General features: G+C 40.3%; 1 protein-coding gene across 4 annotated transcripts in view; it reads right to left on the bottom strand.

Annotated features, from left to right (window-relative positions):
- zcchc7 (zinc finger, CCHC domain containing 7) overlaps positions 1–8,923 on the bottom strand; it is a 67,972-nt gene extending 59,049 nt beyond the window's left edge. Inside the window, exons 1-2 of one of the 4 annotated variants that reach the window (XM_036136927.1) lie at positions 8,825–8,923; positions 968–1,547 (exon numbers count right to left, since the gene is read on the bottom strand). In XM_036136927.1, coding sequence (XP_035992820.1) covers positions 968–1,471 — 504 coding nt within the window. In that variant the 5' untranslated portion in view covers positions 1,472–1,547; positions 8,825–8,923. The other 3 variants (XM_036136928.1, XM_036136929.1, XM_036136930.1) reach the window with 3 other exon arrangements.
- Positions 8,924–20,886: the final 11,963 nt, after the last annotated feature.

The following is a 20,886-nucleotide window of genomic DNA, read 5'->3' as shown; positions in this document are numbered from 1 at the left end:
TTATAAGGTTGGTATATCTGACACGTAAACTTAAATAAGCACCTCCAAAAGCACTGTGCTAAAGAACATGCAGAACTTTTTTAAACAATGTTTAATTCAAGCCTGATTATTCATTCAACAGTCGTATCGGAATCGGCCGATACGCTTAGCCCAGGTATCGTATCGGGTTGGATCAGAAAAAACTGGATCGGTGCATCTCTCCTGCATAGCTCAGTCATATTAAGTCGGCTGGACTGGAGAGTTGCTGGGAGTAAATGGCTGACGCTAGTGCTGGGCGATAAATTGATTTAATCGATTGATTTGAATTTACACTTTTTCAAGATTACATTTTTGGAAAAACAAAATCTGGATTTTATTTTACCAATGCACTCATTGAGCTTCCATGAAGAGAATAGCATCAAATGCTGAATATGTTTAGGAAAATATGTCGTTAAAATATTGTAAAGAGGAAACTTTGTTTACCATAATATGAGGCTCATTTACTCATTTACTTATTTTTTAAGTTAGTTTGAAGTTCACAAGTGAAGCTCATTGTGTGATACCACTAGGAGCAAACATTGTTATATTTTCATTGTTTGCAATGGCAGAGCCGCCATCTTGTTTTACAGGCATGTTTCACAGCTTGTATTTAGTTGCACTTTGAATTCAGGTCAACTCTCAGTCAAAGTGCTTGACATAAAAGCAAGTTTTTAAAATAATTTCCTTATTTCCTTTTTGGAATCGATTAAACGGATTTGGTAAAATAAAATCATAGATTTTGTTTTTAAGCCACATCGCCCAGCCCTAGCTGATGCAGGCCTGTGTTCTCAGTACTATTGCTCTCTTTTTTCCTTTATGTTTCTGTTTAATCACACATTTCTCCTGAGCTACAAGCCTAAACAAACTGTAAAGGAAAAGTTGTAAAATTATTAAACATATCATTTGAACAAGAACTGTATGTTGCACTGTATCTGGTTATTTCCTCTACCTGTTGAGCAGGGGTGGAGGTCTGCCGCAGGCGTGAACGTTGACCCTTCAGTGCACAAACACCGACATTGTCGTCATAATTGGCGGAGTCATTGTCAGAGATGGAGATGATGCCGGGACTGGAGGGAATCACAATAACCTCTTCAAAGTGTGATGACGACAACTTCTGACCTTTTACTTTAATTTTGCCTTTCTTCTTTTTTGTAACCTTCTTCGTGTTTAAGTGGTCATTACTAGAGGTGGGTTTACTCTGTTTTGTACTTTTCTGTTCTGGGTCTCCATCCGTGGTCTTCTCAAGCACATCAGCTTGCTGACTTTCCCACGTGTCCAAGTCTTCCTCTTCTCCTGCCTCCAGCTCCACCATCTCCCCAGCGTTTGAGGAGTAGTGGAGCTGGCTGTAGAGGTGGAACTCCAGCTCACTGTTGGCATCCGACGCTTCCGAGGCGTCATCCTCCTGATAGAGATCATCCTCCAACTCCTCGCGGTCGTGGTAGCCGCTGTACATTACCCCAAACGCCAATCAAAACAGGGACACTCATGCACACAGGTCAGTCCAAGGAGAAGGGTCACAGAGGCCGACGCTGCAGTGACAGAAGGAATAATTGGAGAAAAATTAAAACAATTTGTGAAATCAGGTCAAAATTATATGAATCAATTTGAAAAATTAAATGCAAGACTACTCAATCACAAGACTCTAGATAATTACAAATCAATATTCAGCATTCAGAATATAACTGTCCCAGAAGTTTTCAAAATAATTTTATTCTTAAAACGGTTTAAAAGGCCAGAGATGTTTTTGGTTTCACAACTACTTCTCTAAAACTTCATAAAGAGGCTCTTGCTGGTTCAATTATGCACCTGATAAATTTGTCAATAAATCAATGAGAAGTTCCAACAACATGGAAGACTGCAGGAATTACCCCAGTCTTCAAAGATGGTGAAAAGACAAAACCAGAGAACTATCGGTCAATAAGTATTTTGCCAAGTCATATTAAAAATAGCAAAAAAGGTGGGTGGAAATGCAATTAACTGAACACCTAAACAATGGACATACCCCTCTTCACCCAGTGCTATTTGGATTCAGAAAATATCACTCGACAGAAACAGCCATCTGTTACTTTCTCAAAAACGTTAACAGCCTTCTGGATCAGGGTGGGTTTGTAGGTGCACTTAACAAATTATAATTTATCTAAATGTGCCCACTCCTGGATGAAATCATATTTGACAGAAAGAAAGCAAGTTGTACAAATAGGAAATGCACAGTCAACCTATGGCACATTCACTGCTGGAGTCCCACAGGGCTCAATACTAGGACCAATTTTATTCAGTCTTTATATAAATTATTTACCAAATGTCTGTCCAAATATAAAAATGCAGTTATATGCAAATGATACAGTGTTGTGTGCTCATGCAAAAATTAACAAGAAGCAGCTGCCATACTCTCTGGAGCCATGATACCAATTTCCTGTTAGCTTCAAAACTCTTGCCTACATCTTTATATAAAAAAAAAACTGTTTTTGTGTTTTTCTCAAGGCAGACAACTGACAGCCAACAACCATCTGTTTAAGTTAATGGTCAATGTCTTGATTTGGTGAATCAGTTTAAGTATCTTGGTATGGTCTTTGATACAAACTTAACATTCACCTAACATGTAAAGGCAATTTCAAATATCAATAGACTTAACTTGTCAAATTTCTATCATAACATCACCTTTTCTGACTCTCAAATCTGCCAAAGCTTATTAGCACGCAATGATTTTTACTCAAACTATTGTTGAACAACTTGGTCCCATACTACACAGGGTACTTTAAAACCTATCAAGACTCTCTTCAAGAAAACATGGAAAATATTAGACAGGAAACCTCTTCATTTCCATTTTTTTAATATCCTTAGTAAGTGTAATATTTTTAGATTTGGCTAGCTATCAAACATTTTAGATGTCTGTCTTGTTTTTAAAGTTTTTAAACAGGCTTGCACCTCCACCTCTGCAGGTTTAGACCACTGTATTTAATGATGAATGTGTAATTGTTATGGCGTCTGCCTTAGGACAGCGGATTCAATTTAGCTATTGTGCTAATTCTGTCATATTTACACTGAAGTTTTCCTGATTTGTTGATTAATATGCATTGTCCTAAAGAAAAAATAAAATAGAATACTGACAAATGTGAGCATTTTCGCTACATAAATTCCTTTCCATCGTTCAAACATAAGAATATTAATCTTAACGCGGCTACAGGTCTGGCTGTATGTTTGGGGTTGTTGTCTCATATTTTTTACCATTTTCTTCCGGCATTACCCCGAAAGCGTGGTAACATCTTTCAAACATCATTTACGTCAAAAACCCACAAAGATGAGCTGTCTCTGACCTCCCTCTAACCATTTATTAATCAAAACTAGAGATGGCGTTACATCAGCTGTGAGTTCACAAACAAATATACCCGACAGTGCGGGACGACAGGAGGAGTTGTAGCGGTATCCATGTCGCCCTATACGGTTCTTTACTAAACGATAATGGCAGATGGAGTCAGTACAGTGATCCTGATGTTTGCCAAACAAAAGTTTCACATTTAATTTCAACACCTCACCTTCTTACTTTTCCCAAAGGAAATTATTGCGTTGTCTTTTCAACGCTAAGAGGTTTATGATAAGCTCCCCTGTCTGTGCTCGAGCAAAGCACCCCCACAGTATGATCCTGCCATCACCATGTCTCAGTGTAGGGGTCGTGTTAAGGGCAAAGTGGACTGTGAAGTTTACCACAGCATTCACTGTTTTAATGCACCTCATCTGACTCAGGTCACCATGAAAATGTTTGCTGTGCCCCCTAAATTTCAAGGGACTTCTTACGTCTTTCTTCTTAAAATAAAAGGCAATCTTGTAACCACTCTTTGTAGCGTGTATGACTAACAGCTGCTCTATCAACACATTCTGCCACCAGAGCTATGCGTCTCTGCAGCTCCTCCACAGTGTGCGCTTCTCTGATTTCGGCTCTGCTTGCGTGGCCAGTCAGTGGAAACGCTAGAACCTGTCCACCGTGTTCCCTGGTCATCATGGTGCTGTTTGTTCTCCAACGTTCTCTGACACACCACCACCACCACCTCAGAGAACAGCTGGGCTAAAGAACACAGGGTGGACTCTAGTTACCACCCAGGGGGCTCATTGTCTAGGATGGTCAGAGAACAGGGGGCTGAATGCGGTACCGCGCACGTGACGTCACCGTCTCAAGAGCAACGCCCCTTTTGCCGCTTAGGTAGGACATACAGGTAGAGAACGCATACAGGAGAGAACGCACGGATAACAGATATGACCGACTTTACAGCCGTTAAACTTTCCCAAGACGATGTCCCAGGCACACGGATTACTGGTCGCACTGTCGAAGAACACACCAACCTTCAGCTCAAACGATGGCTTGAGGTTCGAGGGCTTAAAAAGTATGGAAAACTGGCCGAGTTGATGAACGGTAAGCTTTGTTTTTTTTCCTGCGCGGCGGTCATGGCGGCGTCGGCCGTTTTTTTTTTGTTGTTTGCAATCACCGTCCAGGAATGGGTATATGTTTAATGATTGTCTCATTTGAAATGTTTTTGAGTAAGCCTGGTAGCAGGCTATCATGTTAGCGCCTGCTACCATGATAGCCTATATGCGATCATGGTAGCAGGCGCTACTTTATTAACATGTCGGCCACCAAAATACTCTTACCTTGACTTGATGTCGCTGGAATTGGGTCAGGATGTTATTCGGTTGTGCCCTTTCCTCCGACAAAATGCTTGCTACATATGTACTTGAATTTGGTAACTTTTTCCGGGTTGAACTGTTGTGTAGGCCGACCGCCCCGGTGTTCCAAGCACACACATTTCTCCTTGGCAGTCTTGAAGAAAACATCCTTCATATACGGCCGATCAGCGTAACTCGAGTCGCTGTTGCACGTTCCATAGTAACAATGTTTAAAAACCATGGTCTTAGATTTGGAAAAAGCAGTAGTTTACCGAGTAAAACCTAGGCTAACGCACGTCTCTTACAGCGAAACAACGGCGGCTTTCCGGAGTTTGCCCCACTGCGTACCACGTGATGTGACGTCATCGTGACGTTGTGTTTCTAAAAATAGCTTGCGCGCGGTACCCCATTCAAACGCACAGAGCAACTTGGATTTTTGTTGAAAATGTTGAAAACCCTGCATTTTCTTCCTTTCACTGTAATTATGCACTATTTTGTGTTTGTCCATCACATGAACACCCAGTTAAATACATCCATGGTGGTCTGATTAGCTGTTATGTCAAACAAGTCACGCTACAGCAATCTATAGATCACCATAATAAGATGATCTACTCATTGACCAAGCCTCTAAATATTTTCTATTCTATTCAATTTCTCATTAAAATGCCATGAAATAGAAATGCATCAAATAACACCAAGAGTCAGAGGCTCAATATCTCTATTCAGGAAAACAAAATAAATGACTGAGGCAGGTAAAATAAGATTTTAATGCTCTTCTGGATCCCTTTGGTTTGTGACAAAATAAAAATAAGGTTTTCTTTTCTAATATTTGGTACATCCTTTATACTAGTATGGCTCTATATTTTATCAGCGCAAGTTAGATGCATAAATTTCACTGTTGATGAATCGAACATCGAACATACTTTGGGCCCAGTCTAATAAAAGCAGCTTGTGGGTCAAACTGGGAAGACAACATTATTGGAAGTTCATCTCCTCCTGAGGATCCATCATAAATCCATCCTCAGCCTCAGACACAGGCCCACATCAATTCCAGGACACGGACTCTTACGTCTGACACCAGAAAGCCTTGTTAGAAAAGCCGAGACGGCGTGGATTAGCTGCACTAAGACTTTAACTAGTGGCCTTCCTCATCAGACCTGTTCTGATAGGAAGCAGCGATGGGCCGAAGTCTGTCGACAGACAGGCGCAGATTTCAACCCCATACAAGACAAAATCCTCACCCAGCTCCGAATGGCTGTTAGAAACGGGCAAATCTCCTCAGTACACTCTGCAAAAAAACACTGTGCTGTTAATTTTTTAAACCTCTGTAGTTCTCTCACACACACACACACACTATAACACCATCCCAAATACACAGAGTGGACATGGACAGAGCACCGGCCCATTGCTTTCTCCAGTCCTGCGTGTCTGTGCCATGATGGCTGGAGATGATTGGCCCCCAGGCCCCGCACACTGCATAAACGCCACGCTACATGGTCACAAGCTGGCCACCAGGGATTAGAGGGTCAGAAAGAAGAGCCTGAGCGCCTGGTAAGGGGCGACAATTGTGTGTTCTAAGTTCAGCAGCACACGGAGACCGGAAAGTTACAAACGACCAACTGTGTTTTCCAATCCAGCGTGGTGCACCGAACGTTCACAGCAGGGAGAGGGAATGATCGGTGGGGGTTTTACTCAATGTGCCTGATTAAGGCACTTGCCAGGACTGCACATAATCAACACCAGCCATAGGCATGTTTACAGTATGAAGGTGTACTAAAGTTAATAAAGACATGGGTTCAAAATTGCTTATTTTTTCCTATAATAAATTATTTTCTTTTAGGTATTTATGTGAATATTCAATTCTTGAGAATTTTGCTAACAAGACTAGTTTGGGTTTTTCTACCCGGTATATTTCTTTTATTTTAATTGCAGGAGAAAAACAACAATTGTCATAAAACAGCTAAATATACAGTCACTGCTTCTTGTATAGTGGGGATAATGATAGATATTTAACTATTTCTGAGTCTACTACTTTTATTCTACTTGCTGATTGTGCAATACTGCTCCTGGCTGCACCATCCCTCCAAAAACCTATTCTTTTTACTATCGCAAGTTGAGATGAAAATTAAAATACATATTTACAGCTTTTCCTTCAAAAAGGCTCCAGTTCTTAACCAGGGCTGCTGCTAAGGAAAAAGCTTTTCCACAATCTGAAACCCAAGTGATAGACATGCCATTATTGGATTATAAATGTCTCGTTTATTTATTTGTTGTTTTAAGAATTGTAGTAAACGGAGACAATTTAATCTCGCAAATAATATTCTCCATCTCAGAATCCCTGTAAACAACCTATGGCCGGACGAGAATTAAATAATAGATATCAGGGTTTCTGCTACATGCAATTGATCGTGGCGCACCACCACGGCAAAAATGAAAGCCGCCACACCTTATGAATAATGTTTTGTTTTTAAATATGTGTTTAAACAATGTAAAGCATATACATCCTATATTATGTATAGTCTATATTTGTGTACTAAACATCAGATTTTAATTTGGGTTTAAACATCAAGAAACATTAAAGTGTGGACCTCGGTGGAACTACATCCATCTGCCGAGAGTCAGGTTAAGAGATGACAGTCTTGTGTTCCCATTTAGCATCTTTGCTGCTGTTGGGTGTGAGTTCAGTGTTTGTGTCTGTATCTAAAAATAGGTCGCTAAGCAACAGCATATAATCCCCAGGGCTGCATTTAAAATATATGTTTTGAATTTGTTGATAATTATCGATCAATATGATTTCTATTTCATCGATGTGCCTTTTTTTTTTCCTATATCGTCCAGCCCTACAACGACGACTAAAAGAACCGAGAACTGATCTAATTGATTCTCGGTATAACAAGAGGACGCTTACTGGAAGACCTGTCAGGGGCGTCATCTGTGAGCATCTCAGAAACATAAAGGGTCCAGGTCATTTCAAGCTTTAAAAACAATCAGTAGGGTTTTAAAATCCATCCTCTGTCCAACTGGAGGCCAGTGAAGAGATTTTAAACCAAGCTGCAGTGTTTTTGATCAGCTGCTGTTTATATAGGGATAGTTTTGATGCAAGGAGTGCATTTCGGTAATCTGATTAACTAGAAATAACAGAAGGGATCTGACTTTGGATATGATTCTGAGGCAACAGAAAGCAGACTGCAAAGCCATGGACAATGCAGACGACTCTTCCTGTGGCTCTACGCTTCTCCAGGAGTGAATGCTGCTTGTCGGGACTTTGACGCAATCAACTGGGTTTCCTTGGATAGGAAATTTTTTGATCAATCTCTATAATCTGATTTTGTAAAGTGCCTTGAGATGACATGCTTCATGTACTTGCGCTATATAAATAAAATTTAATTGAATTCAGATCACTGAAGAAGTAGAACATTCTGCGGGTCTTTAATCTATTAACTCTTTAACCCGTATATCTCTTAAAATCTTTAAATTTATTGAAAGTTTTAAGGGAGTGACAAAAGAAAAAGTAAAAATGTGGCCAATTCCCGTGGTTTTGGTATCATTTAAAAAAGGTTTGTATTGCTGTTTTAATCAGATGATTGGTTGTGAGCTACAGCTCTTGAAATGTTAGTAAACCTACCTACAAATAGAGAAACAAATGAAATAATCTTCATACTAGATGTTGATGCGGGTAAATAAAAGTAATAACAACACAAAGAGGCAGAATGACCAAACGGGCCACCGTACGACAAGCAAAATTAACTATATCACTGTTGAGTAGCTCTGAATGGAGTTAGCTTGTCTGTGGCTTAAACTTCCGAGTGGCTAACAACGTGCTAGCAGACTGGACCACTCTCCCGGCGGCTCCCACTGAAATATTAACCCTGTGTATAAAATGACAGCCGCCCTATAAAACAAACACGGAAACTCTTACCACGTACGTCTGAGTGTTTTCAGTTGTCTGCTTATATCTGACAGCCTACCCTGTTAGCACGTACCCCTGCGCCCTGTGCACGTGTACTCATGTAGCCGGTCGGATGTAAACAAAGGAGCACCCCAAGTGCAGCACTGGGTAAAAGCAGGAGAAAACGCAGAGCTGCCGCCCCGCAGCTCCCAGCAAACACACAACAGGCTTTATGTCCAGAGCTCTGCAGCACCAGCTCACCTTTACAGACAGGCTGGAGGCTTTGCAGCAGCTCATCTGCTTCCAGCCAGGAGGAGACAGGCACACAACTTCCGGCTTTGCCCGACCCGAAATAAAAGTCGACGGAAACTCCGTCCGATCGAGACACAACACGCAAGTTCCTAGCAGGCACAGTTACTAGGGTTAGTTTAGCTTTTAGTCCTCTTGGATAAAACAAAAAATAAACAACAAACAAACAAACAATAAATGAAACAAGACTTTCGGGATTACACCAAATCATGATCACATCACTGTTCCCCTTTATAGTTGTTGTTTTTTATTTAAACCTTTTCTGCAGGACTGTGTAAGCAGGCCTAATATAGAACCTTTGAGATTGAGATTTCGTGGGCCTAAACTCTCTCAAAATGCATATTTGATTATGTCAATGTGTAAAATAACATTTTGGATAGATTCAGATACATTTTATAAAAGTTCATGTTTTTTTATTTAATCAGTTTTTGCAACTTTCTTCGGACTGATGTCAGAGATTGGTAAATGGCTACAAGAAACTTGTAAGAGTCAGCTACAGTGCACTGATTTTAGCAAAAGGTGTTAAAACTAGCTAATACATCGTAGGGTGTTCAAACTTTTTCCTCCATGAGAACAAACTTATGTGTTTTCTGTTTATTGGGGTCATTTTAATTGTTTAACTGGTTCATTCCTATTAAATAAGAAGTTGGATATCAATGTGTAATTTTTTATTTATTTTTTGGAGAACAGAATATTTTATTGGGTGTCCTCATTTTTTATACTGAATATAAATTGAATTCAGGTGACATCAGGTCAAGGAAAGAATCACATTGCATGATAAAAGGGATATTACAAGGGGATGCAATAAGCATGTAACATACAATAATATAAAGTGGATTCTTGAAATCCAGAGGTAGAAGAAAGTTTTATAAAGTTTGTGTGAATAATGTACTGTTAGTCATTGGTGATGTAAAACATGTAGCTGACCAACTTTTTGCATATATCCATTGGTATTAACAGTTTATCTTTGGCGAGGAGCTCCAAGTCTCTGAGGTTGGAACCCACCTTGCCCTTATCCCAATCTTCACCGCCCTCTACAGACTTTCTATCGGATTCAGCTTGGTACCATGGCTGAGCCACTTGATATTACTTCCAGTAACAAGAAACATGTTAAAATTAAAACTTTACTTGAAACCTTTACGTAATGGGGATAAGGGTGGCTTTGGGCTTAACTGTATATGACCCAGTAGTCCATCAAAGCAAAGATCCCAACTTTTGTGGCACAAAGTTACTGACTCCCAAGATGCCTGGAGAGGGTCAAAGATCTGGTGAAGTGAAGCATGCAGACGTTGTCCCTGCTTGTACAGACTTCTTAATGTTTTTATTTTTCCATCATTCTCTTGTCTCATATAATGTTTCAGAATAAAACAGCATACTGGCTAGGGACAGTCAGATAGTAGAACAACGAGCCACGGCAGTGAAAAGATGTTGGCAATGCAAGGAATTAATCCCAATCTAACCTGCAGAGACAGTTAAAAAGTTTCTTCTAAGGACACAAATGGATGAGAGCATAGTGAACCGTGCTCCAACTTACCACACATATCATTCAACACTTGTTTTGCATCAACTACACTAAAATGTGGAATTCAGAAGATGCAAATAAAACAAAAACTGTCCCAAAATGTACTGATTTAGGCATAACATTATGACCAGCATGTGCACCCTAAGACTTCTGCAGCTATGCAGCCCAGTGTGCAACAAGCTGCAATGCACAGTGAATTTCTTCCATCAGAACCGGCACTAACTTCTTAAACACTTTGAGCTACAGCTGCTCATCTGTTGGATCAGATTACAATAGCCACTCATGTCGTCGGGTCACCACTGTTCCACCCATAGATACTGATCATTGTGGACCAGGAACACCTCAATACAACAATAGTTTTGGAGATGCGCTGACCCACTTGTCCAGGCATCACAATTTGGTCCTTGTCAATAGAGCTCAAATCCTTTCACTTTACCCATCTTTCCTGCTTCTTACCACTTTGAGGACAAAATGCTTGCTTGCAGATACAGCTCTGCTCATACTCTGGTAGACTGTCAGCTAATTTGGACTGTTTTTCAGAAAACATGAACGATAATACCAAAAAAACAGTTTCTTGCACACATGGTCAGGGTTTGGCTGAATCCATTCATTATCAAAAATCTCTTTCTTGCAGTTGTGGCTGAAATTTGTGTTGGTCTACCTGACCGTGGCTTGGTTTATACAGAATCCCTCATTTCATCTTTTTAACTAGAGTTTGAACGCTGCTGATTTGCATTGCCAATCTCTTGGATAGCTTTTAATGTTTTTTTCTGTTTGATTCCATTTAAACACATGTGCATCAACTTGTGAGTCTAAATTTCCAAGTTATGTAAGCTTTTGATTAAAGTCAAAAAGAGCAAACACCATTGTTTGAAAACGAATAGCTTCACCAGACCACTAACCATATGGAGTCATTCCTATTCTCAGACATATGGTATGAAATATAAACCTATGAGCACAACTGCATATCCTAACCATTAACGGTACTCAAAATAAAAAGATATTCAGTGTAAGTCACCTCACCTGTAAGTGGTCCTAATCGTATGCCTCATCAATATAATTCTTGATACTATTGTAGAAAGATAGAAGAGAAGCGCTGTACTGGGCCTCTTTGCTGTCACTATCTACTAGCGTTTAAAAATAGAACATTTGAAATGATAGTGCTGAGTTCTATTTTCATGCGAAAATAATTGCTTCGCTTCTCACAGAATTGCAATAAAATGTATTATTAGGCACTGATAAAATGTATTAGCCAAAAAAGGACGTTTGCCTTTCAAACTGTCACACTTTTTTCTCTTCACACAGAAGATTCCCATGTTGCTTTTCATCCTTTCTCTGACAAACGCCTCCTCGTTAAGGCCCAAATATTAAGCCCAGGAAATGAACCTTCAGGCTCATTACGTGTTGATGGGAATGTAAATCTACATGGAAATGGGAAAGCCTATCGCCATCAGTCATACTCATGACGCGCCGACTATACAGCGAAATTATGCAACCCAGGTTCTCATGCAGACCGCGTAACACGTCCATCTTTTTTGCTGCCTCCTGCATCACGAGAACAAAGGTAACCTGTGTGCTCCCAGCTCGGGCTGCTGCCGTCGTAATAACGGGGAGGAAATGGCGTTAAGATAAGGAATCAGCAGCTGAATGCCATCTGAATCTAGAGGGTTTTCCATGCGTGTCATCACAGGAAAGGCCATCATAAAAGTTGGATTGTTGCCTTGGAAAGGTTAGCTTGTACCTGGTGCGACAATGCTATCACCTCTTTCAGCTTATGTATACATCTGACACACACACACACACACATAAACTAGTTGTCCTGCATCTGTTTTGTTTTGGGGGGGCCTTCGTGCTATCGCTCCAAATTGATGCAGGTCCGGGATGCCTCACTGCCTCGGTGAAATTGTGATGTGCCTGCCTGATTTGGGGTTCCATGCATTTCTTGGTGTTTACTATTATCATTAAACAAAAGGAAAATGGGGAAGTGTGGCTGGATGGAGGCATCTGGTTCAGCGGTTCATCTCAACACCAGTGGTGCCCCGGCCCAGTGGTGTGTTGAAGCTCAATGGAGTGTCCGGGACAGGGATTTAAAGTCCCCCGATTTCCAATCACACATTCCAGAGGGGACTGTTCTCCCTGATGAACGTGGAGGGAGTTAAAAGAAGCATGTCATTGCTCTCATTTGGCGGTGTTTGTATGTGCCGCCGCGGACCCGTCTTCCATTTGGCGCCAGACACCGCTGCAACACTCTCCTGGAAGCATTTTTATCAAAACAGGATTTTTCTGTCAGCCACTATTATGCACTGGTAATATTCTGCAGCTGAAGATCATTTGTGTGCAAAGTGCTTTTCTGTGGGTTTTTTGCAAACGAAAAAAAAAGCATGATTCTCCTTTGTATTCTAGCGACTCGATTCACTGGGATGAAACACCTGCGATTTTACAGATAATGCCGGTAATTCAGGTCAACTCTGTAGTTTGTAAAATAGTAGCTCGTAAAATCATATTGCTTTGTTTGTCGTGGCAGAGTGGCAGCAGTGCATTTTTTGGTTATCACAAACATTATCCCAAACAGTAGTCTGATGGGACATGAGTAATTAGAAAGCCATTTGTTTCATATTCTAAGGCAATCTAATACTTTTCCTGCTAAGCAGTAAACTGTAAGACATGCAGTGCCTTGCAAAAATATGCATTTCCACCTATTGTCATGCACATCGATGTATTTTACTGGGATTTTATGTGATGGACCAACACACAGTAAGGTATAAATGTGAAGTAGATGGAAATGGATATGTGATTTTGATTTAAAAATTTTTTAATGAACAGAATCTTAAAAGTGTGGACGGCATTTATATTAACCCCCAGTTACTATGAGCCCTTAAATGAAATCCGTTACAACAAACTGCTGACTCTTACCCACACATAGTCATACCTAACATACTTCAGATGTTGGGTAAGAGCATGTGTGCACAAACAACACCATGAGGATCGAGGAACACACCAGACTGATCGGGGATAAGGTTGTGAGGACTTTTAATGCTGGATTAGGAAATCCTATTGCTAACTTTGACTTTCACATTGAGCACTGTTCAATCAGTCAACCAAAAATGGAAAAAGTTGGTTTTAAAGTTTTAAAGCCTACTAAGACATAAACATCCTTAGGGCAGGCAAGGAGAGCATTAATCTAAGAACCGGCCAGGATGTTGCAAACTTTGGAGGAGCTGCAGAGAACCACAGCTCCGCTGAGAGAACCTGCTGACAGGACAGCTATTAGTCACAGTCCACAAATGTTACATTTATGGAAGAGTTGCAAGAACTACACCACTGCGGCAACAAAGCCATACGACGAACCGTTTGCAGTTTGCTACAAGCCCTGTAGAGGACAAAACATTTCGTAGGTGCTCTAGTTCAAAACTGAACATTTTGGTCTACACGTAAAACACTATATGTGGTGAAAAACTAAAACTGCCCAACCCCCTAAACACGCCACCTCGCAGTAAAGCAGTGGTGGCAGTGTCATGATTTTGGTGTGCATTTACTTAACAGGAAAGGTCTGAATTAATGGGAGGAAGGATGAAGCTAAGTACAGGGCAAACCTAAACTGGCAGCCAGAGCCACAGTGCAACGGAACGGTGTGGATCAAAGCAAATTCATGCGTTACAGTGGCCTAGTCCAAAGCCTTCCCCAATCGCTCTTACTAACTCTGTTTCAACACAATAAAATTACCAACTCTTACTTTTAAATACAGATACAATGACCAATGCCAGTTTCAGCAATTCTTGTATGTTTTTTTCACTGAATAACTGACATGAATTTCCACATCAGAATGACACTAAAAGTATATCAACCATTTTTTAGCTCTTTTTTTCTTGGCATTAGGTTGCAAAATTATGTGCTTTGTTTTTACATAATATTCCACAAACATCAACATCCCATAGAGCAATGTGTATTCATCCTCTTTTTGCAAATGTCTCATGTTGTTCTTTATATTAAAACCTAAAGATGGAAATAAAATGGGGGTTCTTTAAAAGGTTTAGAGTAAACCTCAAAAAATATAAGTTGTCTTTCTTCAACAGGCCATGTAGCATTTTCAGTAATAAATACATTTTATTTATCCGGACCAAGGGCAAAAATGGCTTTTTGAATGATAATAGTTGCAGATCCCTGGCCTGGTCAAAGACCTGACCCATTTAAGAATCTCTGGCAAGTCTTAAAAGTTGATCTTCAGAGACATTTTCTGTCTAATCCGACGGAGTTTAAGCTATTTATTAAGAAGAAGAAGAACTGGCAAGAATTCAGCCTATAGACGTGTAAAACCGCGAGAAGAGACGATTCTGCTTGGTGTTTACTCATGGGGTTAATTACATATGCCTGCTACAGATTTTTTATCTTCCACTGCTGCTGCTGCTACATTGCTTTGTGTTCTTCTACCACTCTGAATCCATCCTAATAAGAAGCATTGAGGTTGGTGGATGTATTATGATGTGAAATGTGAAAACCTTCCACAGAAATCAATACATAGGCACTGCATACAATCCACAAAAGCTTTGGCGAGTTTCACTTTTTTTTTTTCTTTTGCAATGATTTTGTAAATTTCACTGTCTCAGCAAATGTCGTGTAATCCTAGAGCCAAAAGCAAAATGTGTGAAAATCTGTTAGCACGTACAGTTAGCTTCGGCTGCAGTCTACACCTTCGTGTTCTGTTACAGGAAACCTATTTCCACTCTGACCTGCACGTTAATCTGGCACGCTGATACGAGTCACGTATTTCATGACAAGGAGAGTTACAGAAACAACGCTTCCTCTTTTCCAGCAAACAGTCTAGATCCGACCGTGGAGGCAGAAGGAAATCCAGCCGAAAGAGACCCAGCCTGGATCAGTGCTTCTGAACAAAAATGGCCGCCAGGCATCGCCCAAATGGAGCCGTCCGGGCTGCAGTCATCCACGTACTGCAGCGTTTTAGCTCAACCTCCTGTCTTACTCCCATGTAGATCACACGCGTTGTCAAATTACCCTCGCTTCGAGCCTGATCTTGTCTAGTCACATTAATACGCAGGCTGTGTGTATGTTTTTATTCATTCTAATGGAAATCAAAGCATCAAATAGCTAAGGAGGATAAGAGACTGAAAGCGAATTAGAGAAGTTCAGTAGATTCTGGAGTTAATGTGGCATTTAGATCACATATTAATCAGGCGCAGGCTTAGGAGCAGGAAGAAACAAACAGTGAAGCGCATCCAGGAAAGGAATGGGAATCTGTCAACAGAATTACCTGTACTGTTATACCCTTTGAACATTTTATCTGTGTTTACGAGTCTTTTATTTGATTTTCTTCAGATCCGATCCCAGACATGCATACATGCATCATCTGTTGGCCAACTGCAACTAAAATATTAATTGGAATTATTTGCAACGTTACACCTCGCCATGGCGCGTATTGGCATAACTATGATCGCCAGACATAAACTAGAACATGGTCGCTGCACTTACAGCTGCACAAAACCGTACAAAGAAGTGCTTTAAATCTCCTTTTTTTTTTTTCCTCCTGCTGCACGAGTTCTGCTCGTCGGTGTGTAACATGGCTCTCAGTGGCTTGATACACTTACAGAGCACACCAGTTGGGTGTGAAAAGGCTCCGAGGTCTACAACTTGTCAAAAAAAAAACAGAGAAATTTGTCTTAGTGTTGCCAAAGCGTAATTCAGATTGAGCAACCTGTGAGTAAGGTTGGGGAGAATCGCTGTTTTGCATCGGTTGCTTGTTTCACATGAAGCTTTTGGGCTTTGAAGTCGCCATTCTTTGAGCTTAAGAGGCCACACGCATTGATTAAGGACCAGCTAAACCGGGGCCAGTATGACTCTCTCATAGTATGGCCTTCAGTAGAAATGAATTTCACATTATTTAAAAAATAATATGTGCAACGTGATCTAATTTTTGGCAATTTAAAACCCCCAAACAGTAATTACCCTATAGCTGCTAGTATAACATTGATTAATACAGTTGCAATAATGCTAACAATGACATTTATTTTCCACATTTATAATTATGGTATACTTATTCCTTTTGTAATGTATAAAAGAATTCTAGTCAAGGATTTATTTAGCTTATTCCTTTGTTTTTCCAGTCTGTGATGTTTTTCAGTCATGTACAGCACTTTGAATACTCTTGTTATTGAAAAGTTCTATATAAATAAACGTACCCTACATTACCTACCTTACGATATAGAGCATGAATATCCCCTAGTTTAAAGTAACACAACATATGTAATAAGCTGATGTTACCTGGTAATTAGCCAAGCGCTCTACTTCAGTAGCTAGCCTGCAGCCCGATGCTTAACAGTTCTTTGAAGCACCGCCAGGAAGAAATGAGAATTCTTCAACTGAATTGCCTGTAATTATATTCCTTTTAAAATGTTCATTTTTGCTTCTTGAGTCCTTTTCTTGATTTTCTTCAGCTCCTATTGAAGATACGCATTACGCCCATCATCTGATGACCATCTGATGGATTTTTAGATCATATAACAGAAATTATATGTTGTAAAAAAAAAATAAGAGTGCACTTGATATAATTTTTTAAAACATGATATACCTTCATAGCGGTAACCACCTCGTGCCAAGGACGAGAACTGTCTCTGTAGGCCACCAATATGCCAAACTGTAAAAGTAGCTAGGATCATTCCTTTTGGCCTGCCAGATATTGACCTTCTCGCCGTGTTTTTCATGGCCGACAGTCGCAGACCACCAACTGTGCAGGGGGGAAAAAAAATATCGAAGCTCTGGGAGGAACAGTTTTCCAAAGTAAAGTTTTTTTAGCAGGATAAAAACAGGAGAACAAGCCTGAGAACTTCTTTTTTTTTTTTTTTTTTTTTACACCCAGTGACTTGTGCCTAGGGATTACATTAGTGAACAAGAAGTTCTATACACACAGAGGCACAAAACGTCCCACATGCACCCTTCACCTCCAGACGACGTTACAGCCCCTTCTGTTTTTCAGCCGCGAGTAGAAAACCACATTGACAGCAGCCTTGTCCGCTCTTGTCCAGTCGTCACGGTGAAATGTTTACCTTAACATACAAATGGCCCAGGGTCATGTTGTGTCACATAATGTTTCATGGGCAAATAATGTGTCCCATTTCTCAATCCACCCCGCAGCCCTTAAGCCCCTCGCAGCCTCGGTAGGGGCGACAACACCCAGGCAGCAGAACAGGGGGTGGGGGGGAGAAAAGGACAACCTCCTGTCGCCGCTGTGAAGCGCCCCTCTGAAACAAATCCTGCAGATACAGAAGTAAAACCGACCAGCTCTGCAGCTCTGGCACAGGCAGAGACAAGTTCTTATCTGAGCGGTGGTCAAAGTTTCTGTGTCTGAGCGTGAAGAAATCTGATGTGGAATGGGACGAGAGGTGGGCCAAACCCGTTGGAGTATTGTTGAACAATGACATGCTTCATGTTACACATATTAAAACCTTGAGCTGAATCTCAGGGGGGGGGGGGGAAAGCAGAAGTGTTGTATTTTTTTCTTCTCAAATTTGTAAGTTTACAGGATAACTTAATTTCAGATGCTCTACACCACAAACAATGAGGCAGAAAGGATAGAAAAAAACCACTAAAAATGTGCGTAAAAACAAAAGTTTACAACCCAGTTATTATTAAGCTGTAAAACCTTTCTAAATAATCACTGGGCAGTTATAACGCTGATGTAGAATCACTATTATGGAAGAAACTGGTCATTTTAAAACTTTAATAAAAAAAGTGCCTTAGCTGATTATTTGTTTCTCTTGTGTCTCCATTAATAAACATAATATTTTTTGGGATTTTCTTACCCATTTATTGGTCATTTATAAGGGCAATCTTATGATACAGTGGTACAAAAATATTTATTCAGGAAACATGCAGGATCATACAATTTAATATGAACTATTTCCAGTTAAGTTTGTTTTGACACAGGTTTTTTTTTGAAGGAGGAATTGCTGCAAAATCAATCGCTTCATGAAATTGCATAAATGCATAGGGTCTGTTTGTAATATCAACTAGCATGATTTTTGTACACTGATGCTAGATAAATAAACTAAACTGAAATGTACTGAAAACCAAATGGTTTATTTATTTATTATTTGTATTTTGAGAAATGTTTTTTAGGGGTCAGATCACATGGGCCACCCGCACAATGTTTGAATTGTGCACAATGCAGACCGTGGAATCATAATCTACTGGTGAGGTGAAATAAAATTTAACAATGAACGTTTTTTCAGTCGTTTTAGGTCAATTGGGTCTGTCAGCAGAGGGGACTGTCACCCTTTAATGTTAATGTCTGTGTTTGCCCGTTTTCTGACGCTGGCTTCCTGTTTTCTGCCACTTACTGTCATTTTTTTTAAAGCACTTTACTGTGGCTGATTACAGCAAATGAAGGTGCTGTAATAGATGAAACTCAATGCCTTCATTTGATGTAACATCCCCGAATACCAGACACTGTGATGATTTGAAGCACACAACAAAACGTGATCAACCCGCAAGCTGATGAGACACGTTCACGTGACAATACTCGTAGCTGCCTAATTATGGGCGCTTTGTCATCCTTCAAAGCTCTAAAATGTTGTTCTTCTCAGACAAACTGAAATCCCAGCATCGTTAGCCCCTCCAGGCCTGTGCTCTCCTTGTGGCTTACAGTGAACAGTAACGGTCTGCTGACAGCCAGAGGTCCCAGAGAGCCGGGCAGCCTTTTCCTCCTGTGTTTACGTGTTTACTTTATTGTTCTAATCGTCCCCTTCACTTCTCGTGTCGCGCGACTTAATGCGATTCTTTCCGGTTCCGCTCGGTCAGAGCTCGGGTCACCGATCCGACCGCTCCCTCCTCATTTTAATTAGCCCAATTAGCGCGGGGAGGTGGAAACAAACAAGTGGTGATTAATATCTAAACTATAGCGAATCCTTTTGAGGGGTCCTGCGGGCGGGCCGAATGTGGAGAGGGGCATGAGAGGAGTTGAAAGGAAAACTTATCCAACAGAGGGGAGGGGGGAAAAAACTATTTATTAAAAAAAAAGGCCAGGTTAAAAAATTAAAGGCACAGCAGCATGGGCCTAACCAGTTGCTAGAACAGCCATGTCTCTGCCAGCCCACACTTTAGACAAATAAATAAATACATGGATTAACCAGTATTATTATTAGTAGTGATGTTGTTTTTTAAAGTAGTATTATTCTATATTAAACCACTTCAGTAGTGCATTAGTCAACTACTACAACTACCACTACTACTTCTACTACTACTACTATTACTACTAGCCTACTACTACTACTACTACTACTACTACTACTACTACTACTACTACTACTAATAATAATAATAATAATAATAATAATAATAATAATAATAATAATAAAGTTCTAGCAGTCGATGGAGTGTTAGTAAATAAAAGTGCCGTAATAATAATACTGATACTATATTATTATTATTATTATTATTATTATTATTATTATTATTATTATTATTATTATTATTATTATTAACCCTAACCCTAACAACAGCAATAATAATAATAATAATAATAATAATAATAATAATAATAATAATAATAATAATAATAATAATAATAATAATAATAATAATAATAATCTTGGCAATGAAGCTCTTCTTAACTGCAAGTTCATTTTGTAATTAGCGATTCCTCCTACAATAGGCCGCCGTCTCTTTACAGTAGGAAAACTAAACTTATCTTTGTAACAGCAGATACACACGCACGCACACACACACACACACACACACACACACACACATACACAACCAACACACGCACCAACAAAAAATTATGATAACAGAGCCTTTTCACAGCATTTCACTACACCTTGTTGGAAGTGTTGGCACTTGTAGTGAAATGTAAATTTCGCTTGGGGTTCCGAAACGGGGAGAGGAAGAAGGTTGTTGCAAACCTACAGAGGATGGAAGACCGTTTCACCTGCAGGCCACAAGCCGGAGTCCCTGTCTTCTACTTTGGGCCTGATTCTCATTAACCAGTTAAACTGCCATGTCAGATTCAAGGTGGATATAAGTGCTAGCGAACGCTTGTGGATTGGCGCACATTTATTTCAGCTGTATGCCCCCGTGATAAAAGCGACAGCCCGTTCCTCTCCCTTTCTCTCTTTGTGGCGCGGCTTCATATAGGAACCTCGCGCGTTTATGTTTAGGTGTTGTCGGCGCGAGCCGGAGGTCAGGGTCGGAGTGTAGCAGCGCGAGGCGACAAGCAGAGCAAAATGGGTCGCTGTCTCGCGCTTTGTTCCGCACTCAATTGTCTCGCGGCTAAGCGTGAACCCTGAGACCCACAGCTGTCTGGAGGACAGGGACGGAGGGAAAGTCACACAGCGACCCATAGCAGGAAGAAAACGCATGCGCAAATAAAATAAATACATTATTTTTCAGGTCAGAATCCCCGGTTCTATTTTTACTTAAGCACCTACATACACTTTGTGATTTTTTTTAATTTACTAATTCTATATTTTTACTTTCCTCCTCC

Source organism: Fundulus heteroclitus, chromosome 5 (genome assembly GCF_011125445.2).
Source record: "Fundulus heteroclitus isolate FHET01 chromosome 5, MU-UCD_Fhet_4.1, whole genome shotgun sequence".
NCBI classification, from domain to species: domain Eukaryota; kingdom Metazoa; phylum Chordata; class Actinopteri; order Cyprinodontiformes; family Fundulidae; genus Fundulus; species Fundulus heteroclitus.
The sequence above is the reverse complement of the archived record's forward strand: the minus strand, read 5'-3'. Positions and strand labels throughout refer to the sequence as shown.